The 14,417-nt window shown below is 39.7% G+C and overlaps 1 protein-coding gene across 1 annotated transcript; it reads left to right on the forward strand.

Moving 5' to 3' along the window:
- Positions 1–10,326: 10,326 nt before the first annotated feature.
- LOC145043027 (calcium-dependent protein kinase 10-like) lies at positions 10,327–13,923 on the forward strand. The gene is made up of 7 exons (XM_078991563.1): positions 10,327–11,156; positions 11,693–11,836; positions 11,921–12,073; positions 12,154–12,269; positions 12,547–12,714; positions 12,812–13,042; positions 13,459–13,923. Exons 1-7 carry the CDS (start codon positions 10,499–10,501, stop codon positions 13,630–13,632), a joined length of 1,644 nt encoding a protein of 547 aa, XP_078847689.1. The 5' UTR covers positions 10,327–10,498; the 3' UTR covers positions 13,633–13,923.
- The last annotated feature ends 494 nt before the right edge of the window (positions 13,924–14,417 follow it).

The raw sequence follows: 14,417 nt of genomic DNA on the forward strand, positions 1-14,417 counted from the left end.
GTCCCACAAAGCACAAAGCAAACAACATTCAGACACAGGAGACTACTAAAGCAATTCTGTCCTCATAATGGGAAACTATACTACCATACAATGCTAAGCTCATGTTATCAGGCATAACCTAAACAGACTATCCTACTGCTGACTACTTAATGCTAGCATGCAATTCTTATAAAGCTAAAACACATAAAGCAGGCATATAAGGCATCCTCCTAGATCCTTAGTCCTATACTAGCATGTTGTTCTACTGAAACTGAAACTGAAACTCAACATTAACTGATACATAATGTTGTATGGGTAATTTGGGAGTACTTAATTGAGCTTGGCTGATCGCATGCACCACACATTTTTCTCTATTCAAAGTTCTTTTCTTTCTAAAATTCTTTTTAGTTTTCTAAAACTCTTTTCTTTCGAAAAACATTTTACCATTTCCTTAGTTTGAGTTCAGACACTCCCGAAAGTGTGCCCGAATCTCTCAAACCAAGGCTCTGATACCAACTTGAAACATCCCAAAAATACGACCCATATATTTTGTTTTCAAATAATAATAAAAGTCATAACACTGAATGCCATATAATAAAACCATACATCAGATATCTCAAAGGCCATAATAAAAGTGTCCTATCAAAAACTTTATCAAATCACATCAAAGTATCTGAACAAAACTCCCAGGAATAAAACTGAAGCTGTGGTGTGTGTGATGCCATCATCCCGAGCTCTTCCTTTTACTTGCAGAAGTACCTGAAACTAAAACTGAAATTGTAAGCACAAAGATTAGTGAGCTACCCCAAACTACCACATACCATACAATAACATATAAACACATACTAGGCCTTGCCCACTGCATCGGACTGAATTCCGGAAACTGCATCGGACCAAAGTCCAGAACAAACCAGGGCCTTGCCCTGTGCATCGGACAGAAGTCCGGAAACTGCATTGGACCGAAGTCCAGAACTGACTGGGACCTTGTCCCCTGCATCGGACCGAAGTCCGGAAACTGAGCATAACATAGCATGGCATAAACATATCAACTAGCATGAATACATAAACTGCATACTGTATCGGGCCATAGCCCGGAACACAAAACACATAAATCCTGTTTGAGCCATGAAGGCATCAAACATACTAAAAACTGCATCGCACCGAAATCCGGAAACTACTACTAGCTAAACGGGCCGGCATTGTGGCCTTAGACCCGTTCCTACTGGAAGGAAACTCACCTCGTAAACTAGTTGGTAAATGAATTGCTCTGGAAACTATCTGCTACTGCTCCGGTATCTCCCCAACTACAATTTCCATAACACACTGAATCAAATACTGATAACTATACTGAGGGTAAAATGACTATTTTACCCCTGATCAAAGTCAATCCTATTGGTCAAAGTCAACATACAGTTGACCTGACTCGTCGAGTTGGGTCACCAACTCGTCAAGTCCTCACCCTCACTTCCTTGCTTCTGCTCGCTACTACTTGTCGAGTTTGGCATAGACTCGACGAGTTCCTCTTCAATGCTATCACTCAGTCAATCTGCATCCGACTCGCCAAGTTGTATGAACAACTCGTCGAGTCCTCCTTCAACGCATGAACACTCTGGCTGTGACTCGCCGAGTTGTATGATCAACTCGTCGAGTCTGATCTAGAGGTATGAAGATTGTCTTGGTCTCGCGACTCAACTCGCTGAGTCCGAAGAATGACTCGCCGAGTCTCATGCATGCAATAACTATTCAGACGATTCTGCTCAAAACCAACGCATCCAACTAATAGATCTGGGCTCCTAAGGCTTGGTTTGCACGTAAAGGTTCCATTGTTACGTGCACAAATACTCCTAAAGTGGTTTATAGGCTTAAAATGCATGAATAAGGTTAGATCTAGGGCTTATATGCAACAAGGTTCAATAAAGGTATTAGATCTGGGTTTTGGGACAGAAATATGATTAGATCTGAAAGCTATACCACTACATAAGCTCCCTTATAAAATTAAGCTCATAAATGGGCAAAAAGGTAACCTAAATGAGATTCCTAAAGACAAACAACCAAGGAACAGATAGAGTCCGATTAATACCTCAAATTCCTTTAAAATGGATGCAAGAACTTGATTCACTTCTTCTCCTTTGGATCTATGCTTGCTCTTCTCTTCCAATCTTCACTATTTACACAAAAATGCCCAAAAACACTCAAGATAGGTTAAGGTGTTGCTATGAGACGTTCTGAGGGTGAGGGAGGCCAGATTGGGCGCATAAGGGGGATTATATAGGGTGCAAAACCCGTGGATCTAGGGTTTCTTCCAGGCTGGTGGACTCGCCGATTCCAGGATGTGGACTTGTCGAGTCGCCCACTTTCACGTGCTCGAAAATCCCATCTCTAGTCGATGAGTCGGGAAACAGACTCGTTGAGTCCCTCTTGAATACTTATAAAAATAAACATTTAAATAACATACCAGAAATCGGGACGTTACACTTCTGATGTTCCGAGAGGTTTCTTGGTCTGAGAAGGTGTTGGCTGCAAAGGTGGGTTCGCAGGGAGGGAGGGCTTTACACCTGAGTAGGTTCGCAGGTGGAAAAGGAGTTCGGTGTGAGGGGCTCACAGGAGAGGATGCCCGGCTAGGTTGCGAACATTCCCGGTTTGTTGCGAGAGGTCGGCCCAATTGCGAAGGTCAGCTCGTTCCGAAAGCAGGGGTCCGAAGCGAACCTTGTCCGACCAAAAGCGAACGTTCTCGGTTTTGCTATGCGAAAGTGCTCAGTGCGAGAGAAGGCTTTGGTCTGAGGGCTACGATGCGAATCTTCTTGGTTAGACACAAAAGTCCGATAAGAAGCGAAAGTGAGGTTCGCATCAGGATGGTTTCGCTTCTTGAGAGGGTTTCACACCCATTGTACTGTTTCATATTTTCTTCCGTTTCAAGCCGTTTTCGACCAAGGGAAGGTTCGTGATGGAATGGATGCTAATGAAAACGTTGAGAGAGATTTGGGAGAGATTTAGGGGAGAGAGAGATAGGGTGAGAGAGATTGAGACAGACTTTGTCGGTGACCTTGATTAGTGTTTGGCCCCATAGTGCAAGGGTTGTAAACCCCATTACGCCTTGTTCTTAGTGTTTTATGCCCCCGAGGGGTACAAAATAGTGCTTTATAGAGTCATTACATCATTCACCCTGGTTAGGGTTTAGAATTTCTGAACATATGAATTTTCCAAGTGATACTTTGTATTAGGATAACAAGTTGTACATTAGTAAAAATAGAGTAAGCCCTATCATACAAGAACTAGTTGAGTTTACTGGTTTGACTAGTTGACTTTGTCTGACTTTGACTTGACCATAAATTGACGGTTGTCACATGGAGCGGCTCACAAACTGGTGGATATCACTCCGCAACATCTCATGATAACGACCCTTTTTCATCTCCTCGTCTGCCACGTACTACGGAATGCGAAGGGCCCTCTCCCTAAACTTGACGGTGATCTTTGCCACTGTCTTTGTCATCTTCTCAAGATCCTGAAACTCCCTGGAAAGCTGTTGCACATCTATCATGGGTGCAGACTAGGCCCTGAACCTGGCCGTACGTAACTCCAAGTCATAGCATCAAGAGTTGTATCATCACCCATGGCATGTTTGACCTCCTCCCACCAGTCACGTGCCCTATCCTTCAGACGATAGGATGCAAGTTGAAACTTGTCCCCCTCGGGACATCTGCTGGTTCGGAATGCATTGGTGACATCCGTTAACCATCTGGTGCTCTCAATGGGGTCCCGATCCCCATGTTAGTCGGGAGCTCCACAAGATCAGCACTCCCTAAAATTTAGTGTGTGCGACCCCATCATGGCCGCCACCTTAGTACAGAAAGCACTCAACCTCTCATCCAAAAGATCTAAAATAACATCCTTGATAGTGCCAAAGATCACATGAGTTTGATCCAGGATACTGTGTGTGATCTTAGAGGAGATGAACTCCCTAGTCTGGTCGTCTAGCTGCCTGGCTCCTGATTCTGAGCCTGATCCCTCACCGGCGCCTGAACTGCCAACTGGTTTAGGGCGTAAAACCACCATTGTAAAAACACATCATAACAAACATCATAATACTAATCAATTTTCGAGGGATCACATATACTACAAGTTCTTTGGATTCATCTTAGTCATCCTTGACTCGAGTACGGATCCTTTGCTTTCAGTAGTACGGGCCCATACTACCTTCCACATCTATCCGTACTTTCCTCAAGAACTGCCTTGACTTCACCAAGTCCCTTCTACTACTAACACTTCACACGCTACTCTTATCCTAGGATTGCCCTAGGGTAATCACCATCCCACTCTCCGCCATCAGCTGCATAAGAAGTCCCTGCTATCTTCCCCTAACTAGCTCGATAATACTATTACGTACCACTAAGGCTAGATAATTCTTCGAATGAGAGGTTCTACCCTACAACGGTTAGACTCAAATGAGAGCTGTGAAATAAGGCTAAACCTAACCTTCTGAAATTATTTAGTCCTCGCAATATGTAAATTAACATATTCGTTTACTAGTTATTAAAAGATAGACAGAACTTATAAAATCACAAAGCAGGCAGCATTCGAGCATTGAGTACACATAATCAAGCATATACTAATCAGGCCATCATACTGACTAATCAGTACTAGCATGCAGTTCATAAAGATGATTCACACATAATAGGCACATAAGGTATCCTTCCTAGATCCTTAGCCCTAATCTTGCATGCAGTTCTCATAAACATGTCATCACATAAACTTGTATGGGTAATTTGGGAGTACTTGAGCTCGGTTGATTGCATGCACCACACCCTTTTCTCTTATTCAAAAAATTTTCCGCTTTTTCTAAAATTCTTTTCTTTTTCTCAAAGTCCCTTTTATAAAATGATTTTCTTTTGAAAATTTTCATACCAAGTCCTTAGTTTGAGTTCAGACACACCCAAGAGTGTGCACGAATCTCTCAAACCAAGGCTCTAATACCAACTTGTAACATCCCAAAAATACGGTCCAAAATTTCCATTTTTAAATCATTAATAAAACCATAAATATCACCATCATATAAAAGTTATAAACAATAACACATAACATACATGAATCACAAAGTCATCAACATGCATATAAGCCCAGAACACATAACATATAAGCTAACATAACATAACACATAACATATAAGACAACATGCATCGGGCTTGCCTCGACATCGGACCTAGGCCCGAAACACATAACACATAACATGTATGAATCACAAAGTCGTCAAGAATACATAAACACTTCTCGGGACCACCCCGACATCGGAACGAAGTCCGGAACACATACTCTATACCGGGCTAGCCCTGACATCCGACTGAAGTCTGGCATATGCTAACTTATATATAAACGGGTCGGCATTGGTGCCTTCGACCCGTTCCTAATGAAGGAAAACTCACCTCTCAAACTGGCTGCTGATATCTCCATCAATCGCAACCATTAATTACAGAGGATTTTTTAAAGATAACAACTCGTACAATGAAGCAATCAAACTCATGATCAAGTTTCTCCCAACTCACCCTCTGTCTGGAGCCTTTGATTATTTTACTGAAACGGTTCCACAAGATGTTCTTTTCAAGTGTGAATTCTCTTCATTCAGACCTAACGTCAAGTCTCAGGAAGTACATCTTAATCTCATCGATGATTCTCTGGTGGTTTTTACCAAAGAGAAATTCCTTGCTGCAATCAACTTAAGGGTGCTTCCTTCAACCAAGTTCTACTCTTCAAGCACTTTAGATGTCTTCTCTGCACTTTACCAAATGGGGTACCAGGTCAAACTCAGAGGAGTCGGTGAATTCAAAAAGAGCAGATTGTCTATTGTTTGGCAATTTTAGTGTCGCTTTGTGATTCGTTGTCTGTTAGGAAGAATCGGATACACGAACCACATAGGAAAGCAATTGTTGGATATCGTATGGAGTATCTTCACGGGCAACGCTGTTAACTATGGGTAAATCATCTGGGAGGACTTCCTTCAGTACATCTCCAAGGATGCCCCGAAGGAAGGCATAACATAACTCACTTTTGCAAGGTTTTGGTCTTTATATCGTGTAAATCTTCACAAGGATGCGAATCTCAACATGGGAAATGACACAAATCTCTTTTCTACATGAGATCTTAAATGTACAATCCCTCCAAGGATCAATCTGTTTTTGGTCTCCATCTTCCTATGTACATTTTAGAAACTATTGGACTTACAACCATTGAGGTAGCTAACCACATTATGGCTATGAGTGATATTGCCCCTATCACTCTTCCCCGTCAAGGCCCAGTCAGCCTACCATAATCCCCGACCCGCAGCCAAAACCAAAAAGGGTTAAATCCCTTGCTATCTCGAGAAAAACACCTATGAATATTGTTAGTAAGGGAGTTGCCCCCTCAAAGAAGAGAAAGGCTAAGACCGTGGAGCCTACTCCTAAAGCTCAACCTTCTCCTTCTAAGGATCATAACCCACCTGTTAATGTCATTGATGACAACCAAGATGAGCCTTCAGAATCTGTAGACATTTTTTAAAGGAAAAAGTTGAAGCTTACCCCTAGTCAAAACCAAATGCAAACCAAGGAAAATGTCGGAGTCTCTCAAAAGACTCTTGTAGCCATTCGAGTCACCATAGACTCACCTGCAAGAACCCCAACTCACGACTCTGATACAATGAGTGTATCAGTTTCATCTCAAATTGGAGATAGACCCCCATTAGGAACCCAAGTGGATCCAGATGTTAATACTTTCCCTAAGGTATCCAAGGTTTCACGTCCATACGTTTCCACTCCCGAGGAGTTACACTCCACATTTCTTCGTGTCACACATAAAAATCAAACACCTATTGCACCGCAGTAGGCCTGGCAATTATGTTGTGTTCAGGTTGGCGTGTCAAAATATACCAACCTAAACACAACCTATTTAATTATACAGGTCACGGGTTTGAAGGTCATGGGTTGACGGTTTGGGAACATAAACCCATATATGACCCGTCACCCCATTTATTTATATAAGTTCACAGGTTGGTGGGTTTGTGGGTCGGATTTGGGTTCGTATGTTCGTGAGTCAGATTCCATAAATAAAATTGATAATTAAACATGAATAAATTCTTGATGAAAACATATCCGAATTTTAGAAACTTAAGTCGTAAACATCCAAATGAAAATTATAAACATTCATGGAAACATGTTCAAACTAAAACATTAATACAAACATAGATAAATTCAATCGCAGGTGTCGACGTCGTTCGATAATGATCCAATCGTTCATGCCGTCGTTTTTGTGGGATATTTAGATTATTTAGGGAAACACCAAACGCGTTGCAACGCAAATCAGTAGATGGTTACCCACAAGTCAAATGGTCAACAATATTGGGTATCATATACTAGTATAAAGTATAAAATGTATAGTGCATAATAATTAGTACATTTAAAAAATATATAATTTTTTATTAAAATTCTAAACGGGTTGGTGGGTCAAGCCGTATATTTTCTGAGAAACTCATATATGACTTGTTTAATAAACAGGTTGACGGATTGGCGGGTTGAAAAACTCAACCCAAACCCGTTTATTTTTTGTCATGTCGAGAATTGTCATGCCTACACCGCATGGCCCTTCTTCAGTAGCCCTAGCCGGAACAGAGCCGAGGCCAAACTTGATTTTAGATCAAGGAGACTGAGGAAGCTCTGGAATTCCTATACCACCTACATTATACTCAAGTGGTTTAGGCATGGTGAGCACGAAACGTGCAAGGATCAATGAACCCAAGGGACACCTCGGCGTGTAAAGGATTTGATGGTAATGCATCCGACGACTCTTGGTCTCGATACCTCCCAACAATAGAGTCTGGGTAAAAGAAGTTTGAATCCTTTAAAAGGGCTCTACAGGCAAGAAAACCCAACAGGTGAAGCAACAACAACAAAAGGAAGAATCTCTTCTCCTTGTGGCGAAATATTGGGCCACCATGATAAACAATGCAAAGACAGTGCATGGCATTCTAACAACTCAACAATGGATGTCATATTTGGAGAACACTACTCAAAAGATTCAAGAAATGGAGAACGTTGTTGGTCCCTCTAAGCCTCCCACAATCAATAAAGCTCATGATTCCAACGATGATGGTACAGCCATAGATATCAACTTTACACCGATGTTTGGTCTAGATGATGATAATCTTGATGGTGTTCAACAGCCTACTCCTTCAGAGGACTTCATCATGGTTGTCAATGATGAAGAATCAAGTGGTTCTCAACATTCCACTTCAATGCCCAAGCAGAAAAAGAAAAAGAAGATAATCGTATCCAGAAAAGAATTCCTCGACCTTCAAGCCAAAGTTGATCAAAATTTAGCTGCAGTCTCTTCCAAGACTCCGCATAGCACTGAGACTCCAACCCCACAATCACTCATTGATCGTGTTGAGATCTTAGAAACAAGAGAAAGATGACTACATTGATGGTTCTTCTACGGATCGAAATGGGAATCAGGAAAATCGACAATCAAAGGACATCTGATCACAAGGAATTTATGTCCAAGGCTGAAGACCTCATCAAGGAAGTGAAAGAGCTAAAAATCGAACTCCAACAAACCCTTCAAACTCAAGCCAACAATTCAAAGCAGCTTGTCGAGGAAACTCACAATGCATATGAATCAGGGCTTGCAGTACTTCAAGAAACAATTAAGGGGTTGAGATGATCACTTACTGCCAGACAGAGTGTTGATGAAATCCTCCATCTCACAAATGAGATTTATTAGCACCTCTTCAACCCAGAGATCCCCAATAACAAAGAAGTATCCGAATAGATGAAAACACAATTCAATGCCACTTTTCTGAAAATTGATGAGTTGAAGCATTGGTTTGAGGAGCAGATGAAGCCTGCTTCCTCAAACGGAGGAAGTAATAGTAATCCGAACAGAGGGATAAGAATCGAAATAGTTTCATCTTCTGAATCATTAAAGACCAAGACCCCTTCAGTTCAAAATTTTCAAACTCTTCCTCAGGACCAACCTCCAACCGCAGAGGTCAACAAAGAACCAACTCCACGGTCATCTCCCAGAAATCCAACTCCTCAGGGTTCACCTCAACAATCAACTTCTCCTCACTCCAAAGACTTGGAAGATGAAATATCTTCATACCACACTGATGACTCCCCTACCACAGCCCAAAAGAAACGTGGCTGGAGAGCTGTTAAGTTTGCGAATGAGATCTAGAAAGAAAAGGGTTTGATACTAGGTTTGACGAGTCCTTGATCAACTCATGGATAAACCCTACTCGAAGACTACTATATTCTGATTATAGACCAATTCTCACTTATGCTTAACCACCATCAAATGGCTATTGGGATATTCTAGTTTCTCCAAATTCCAAGTATTTCCCAATCTTTCAGCCTCTTGATATCAGCATTCCTGATGACAAAAGACTCCCCATGGAGTTTGAACGATTGAACCCTTCCATGCAAAACACGGTGGAAAGTTTAAGAACATCTGGTCCAATGATAGACCAGACAGGGTGAAAAACTATAAGGTCAGAAAATTCATGAAATGTGAATTTTTCCAGTACACCCTGACCTGAAGAGGAAGTGAGTATATCAGAAGTCAAGCTGACTTTTGTGTGCATGAATCCCGAAGAGATCTTCTTGATAGTTCTAGTGTTTCAAATAAATGCCAAAAAATACCCCAAGATGAAAATTGCCTTCAAAAGGGCTTGTGAATTCTTGAAGGCTGTAGTATGTGATTTTGGAAAAATTGATGCTGAAATTCATCATGTTCTTGCCAAGAAGTATGATTTTCCTCCTTTCGAGCATACGCCAACAAGTATGAACCAATGATCCAAGATAAGTATAACTAAAGAAGATTGATATTATAACTATTCCTAAACAATGTATATAATATTTATTTTAAAATGATATTTAAATTTTTATGCTAAAATTTTAAGGAATAAATGCAACTATATTCTTACATTTATTTTATTATTTCTGTTAGAATATTTTACTTACTTTATAATTCAGAAAAATATATTAATACTAGCCAAACATTTATCCAAATAAGCAAAAAATAAGTAAATTTATTGATTAAAGTTAAAATTACTAAATCTAAAAAAGTTATTCTTATTAACAAAATAAAGATTATAGACAATTAAAAGTTTTTATAATCAACAAATCGTGCTTGTAAAATAATTCAATAAAAAATATATAAGTTTCTTTTATGACAGAGGCGTTATACGATACTATAAATTACAAAAATATAAAATAAAAACATGGTTAATATAATAAAATGAATAGAATAATTCTGTAAATTTTATTATTAATTAATTATTAATTTATTAATAAATATAATAGAACAATATATTTGACTTTAAGCGAAAAGAAAACTTCCTTTTCCTTCCCTTACCCCGCGTCTTTCCTTCGGTCTCATTTTCCATATGCCGTGAAATGCCCGGCTCTTCAAATCTTGATTTTCCGGCGATCATAACTATATTTCCCAACCATCACCACCACCACGACGGTTGCCATTAAAACCTACCACCACCATGGGCAACTGCACCACCTGTCTAAGACCCGATAATCCGAAACCCCAACACTACCAACCACCTCCGACTCCACCGGGCAAGAAAAAGAACTTCAAACAAAGACCCAATCCATACGCCGAATCTCCGGTACCGATCCGGGTATTGAATGACTTCGGACAACTCGCCCACCACCGGACCCGAATTTCCGACAAATACATACTCGGCCGGGAGCTGGGTCGGGGAGAGTTTGGAGTCACGTACCTCTGCACCGATAGAGAAACAAAACAAGCTTTCGCGTGTAAATCAATCTCCAAGAAAAAACTCCGAACCGCCGTCGACGTGGAGGACGTCCGGCGAGAGGTTGCGATTATGTCAACCTTACCGGAGCACCCAAATATAGTGAAGCTTCGTGCTACATATGAGGATCATGAAGCTGTTCATTTGGTGATGGAGCTGTGCGAGGGTGGAGAGCTGTTTGACAGAATCGTTGCTAGAGGGCATTATAGCGAACGTGCGGCGGCCGGAATCGCGAAGACGGTGGCGGAGGTGGTGAAGATGTGCCATGAACATGGGGTAATTCATCGAGACTTGAAGCCGGAGAACTTTTTGTTTGCTAATAAGAAAGAAAATTCTCCTCTAAAAGCCATCGATTTCGGACTTTCTGTATTCTTCAAGCCAGGTATTTCATATTTGTTCTTAATTACAGTTCCTTTAACTACTTCAATAATCCCAATTTATTTTTTCTGGGTTAGTGTCGAATTATATCAAATCGCATCTTAAGAACCTAAAGTTTCAATCTTTATCAATTGGGTGTTCAAAATTTCAAATCTTCAGATCTAACTCCAAGATCTTGATCTCTCCTTAATTCTTTGATTTGATTATATTTATTCCAAAATTCCCAAATCAGAGCCCTAAAAGTTTGATGTGATCAAGTATTTTCGAAAAGGATCTGAATGATGATGGATTAGGTGGTTTTGATTGGTTAGATTCCATTTCGATGTCGTTTTCGTATAAATTAGTCAAAGTAAGAAGACGTAATTTGGGGCAAGACCAAGTCACTGACAAGCTGCTACTTTTTGACCAACAAGTCATGGGTTCGATCCATGGGGCACCCGGATTTTCTGAATCAAAACTTGTGATGAAGACATAGCATTGGAATATTCTATGGCTTCAGAGTTGACTATTTGACTTTTTGTGTACTTCCTCTATTTTCAGGTCAGAAATTTTCAGAAATTGTGGGTAGTCCATACTACATGGCACCTGAGGTTCTAAGGCGAAATTATGGACCAGAGGTTGATATATGGAGTGCTGGAGTTATTCTTTATATATTGTTATGTGGGGTCCCTCCCTTTTGGGCAGGTATTAATAATACTACAAACACAAAAATAAGATTCAATTTTGTGATTTACTAAATTTTGTTGATCCCTTTTCATTTGATTTTAGAAACGGAACAAGGTGTCGCGTTGTCGATTCTACGAGGTGTTATTGATTTCAAGAGGGAACCGTGGCCTCAAATTTCTGAAAATGCTAAAAGTCTTGTTAAGCAGATGTTAGAACCGGATCCCAAGAAACGGTTAACTTCCCAACAAGTTTTAGGTAAGTTTGTAATGCTTGTTCGTTTGAACATCAAATTCAAGGTTAACATAACTTTATTGACATTTTCATCTTTCTTGTAGAACATCCATGGATCGTGAACGAGAAGAAAGCTTCAAATGTTCCATTGGGAGATATTGTGAGGACAAGGCTCAAGCAATTCTCTGTGATGAATCGATTCAAAAAGAAAGCATTGAGGGTAAGTGCACATTGTTCTTGAAGGTTATATAGTGTCAGGGTTCCACATCAGCTAGACAGTCTCATCTGTCTCTATATATGTTGGTGAGAGAATCTAAGACTCACAGAGTCGAGTCTAATCTCATCCACATCACCTAGACAAGTCTCATCTATCTTTATATATGTTGGAGAGAGAATCTAAGACTCACAGAGTTGAGTCTAATCTCATCCACATCAGCTAGACACAGTCACATCTGTCTTTATGTGTGACATCTTGTTTTGTTCATTGGATGGTGTAGGTGATTGCAGAACATTTGTCAATCGAAGAAGTCGAAGTTATTAAAGACATGTTTACATTAATGGACTCGGATGGTGATGGGAAAGTTACATTTGATGAACTCCGGGCCGGATTAAAGAAAGTTGGATCCCAATTGGCTGAACCCGAGATCAAATTGCTCATGGACGTGGTATAATATATTCTATACCAAATTTCTATACATACGAATAATGTTGTGGGATATTAAGATTCGGTGCTAAAATGTATCTCATTTGTTCATTTGTAAGGCTGATGTTGATGGCAATGGAGTACTTGAATACGGAGAGTTTGTAGCAGTGACAATTCACTTGCAAAAGATGGAGAATGATGAGCATTTTCGTAGAGCGTTTATGTTTTTCGATAAAGATGGAAGTGGTTTTATCGAGCTTAATGAGCTAGAACAAGTGTTGGCAGATGACTCGGGTCAAGCAGACATGGACGTACTTAATGAGATCATGAAAGAAGTTGATACGGATAAGGTATGTCTGATAACTTGTCCCACATGGATAGAAAATGAGAATTGTGATGGATTTAAGTTGATGTAGAAATTTTCGAGCTAGTATACTACTTGCATGATTGGTTTATAAAAAGTGGAGGAATCCAACATAGTTAGAATTTGAAATTCCAATGCATGGCGTGTTTGGTTGCCAAATCGACGGAATTCGGTTCCCTAGGATTCTTTCAAAGTGATCAATTCTGTTATATTGGTAACCGAAGACTCCATGGAATGGAGTTCGAGATTCCAATTCCTTTGGAATTCACCAAGCGAACATGCTCTTAGATTCCAATTCTTTTGATAGATTCCATTCATTCGAAACATTCCACGCACCCAAACACTCCATAATCTAACATTTTTTTTTTTGACTTCTAACGGTTGGTCAAACGTTGTTCTTAGGATGGTCAAATTAGTTACGATGAATTCGTGGCAATGATGAAAGCGGGAACAGATTGGAGGAAGGCATCACGACAATACTCTCGAGAGAGATTCAAGAGCATAAGTGTTAACTTGATGAAGGATGGATCATTGAGACTTGAGGATGGGTTGACCGGTCAATCCGTTATAGTTTGAGTTCATGAAGTCCATACTCCATAATATTCTTTCATTTTGTTTCTGTGGATTGAAAGGGGTTTGCTTATCGGGATTTAGAGGAGTTATTTGCTAAAGGATTGTGGATTCGGCTTTTGTTTTAACTTGTATATATTTATATATCCCCGTTGTATATTGTAACCAGTGCCTTTGTGTTTTTTCATGGCCAATAGCTCTTATCTCTGAAGTTTTAACTTTGTTGTGTTTTCAACTTTTTGGCTTTTGTTACAATTGTGTTGATAATGTGAAGTGAAAGAAATTTGTTTGTTTGAATGTTACACTTTGTCTCTAAATGTGAATTGTTGTTTATAGCTTGGTCAAGTAATTATAAAAGTTTTCTGTCTGCTTTTTAGAATGTAACGTATTTTCAATTGTTTGTTTGCGAGCCTTTTGTTATGAAAATTTTCATGTGATAGTGATAGTGATACAAAATTACAAATCCTTGCTAGTGGTTATGGATGGCCTTATGGGTCAGATTTGACTAGCATAGGCCCAACTTCCCTAAGTTGGTTTATTTTACAGTTTGTTATTTAATATTTCAAATAGGGAAGGACCCATGCAAAGCATGGCTCAAGAAGGGTTTTGTTTTATTTTTCAATGGGTCAACATAATGCATTTATATGTAAAACTTGATTACACTTAAGAGTAGATATTACAAAAATAGGAAAACAACCCTTTTAATGGTCATTTAAACAATTTTTGAAGAATAAATTCCAAAACAAATGAAACTATGATGAGTTTTGTTATGTGCTTTATCTTTTTCTCCT

Source organism: Lactuca saligna, chromosome 4, assembly GCF_052625555.1.
Source record: "Lactuca saligna cultivar CGN05327 chromosome 4, ASM5262555v1, whole genome shotgun sequence".
Classification (NCBI taxonomy): domain Eukaryota; kingdom Viridiplantae; phylum Streptophyta; class Magnoliopsida; order Asterales; family Asteraceae; genus Lactuca; species Lactuca saligna.

Coding starts and splice junctions, on each gene's coding strand:
- LOC145043027 (XM_078991563.1), top strand. CDS start 10,499: ATGGGCAACTGCACCACCTGTCTAAGACCCGATAATCCGAAACCCCAA. Junction 11,157..11,692: donor TTCTGTATTCTTCAAGCCAG/GTATTTCATATT, acceptor CTCTATTTTCAG/GTCAGAAATTTTCAGAAATT. Junction 12,270..12,546: donor TCAAAAAGAAAGCATTGAGG/GTAAGTGCACAT, acceptor TGGATGGTGTAG/GTGATTGCAGAACATTTGTC.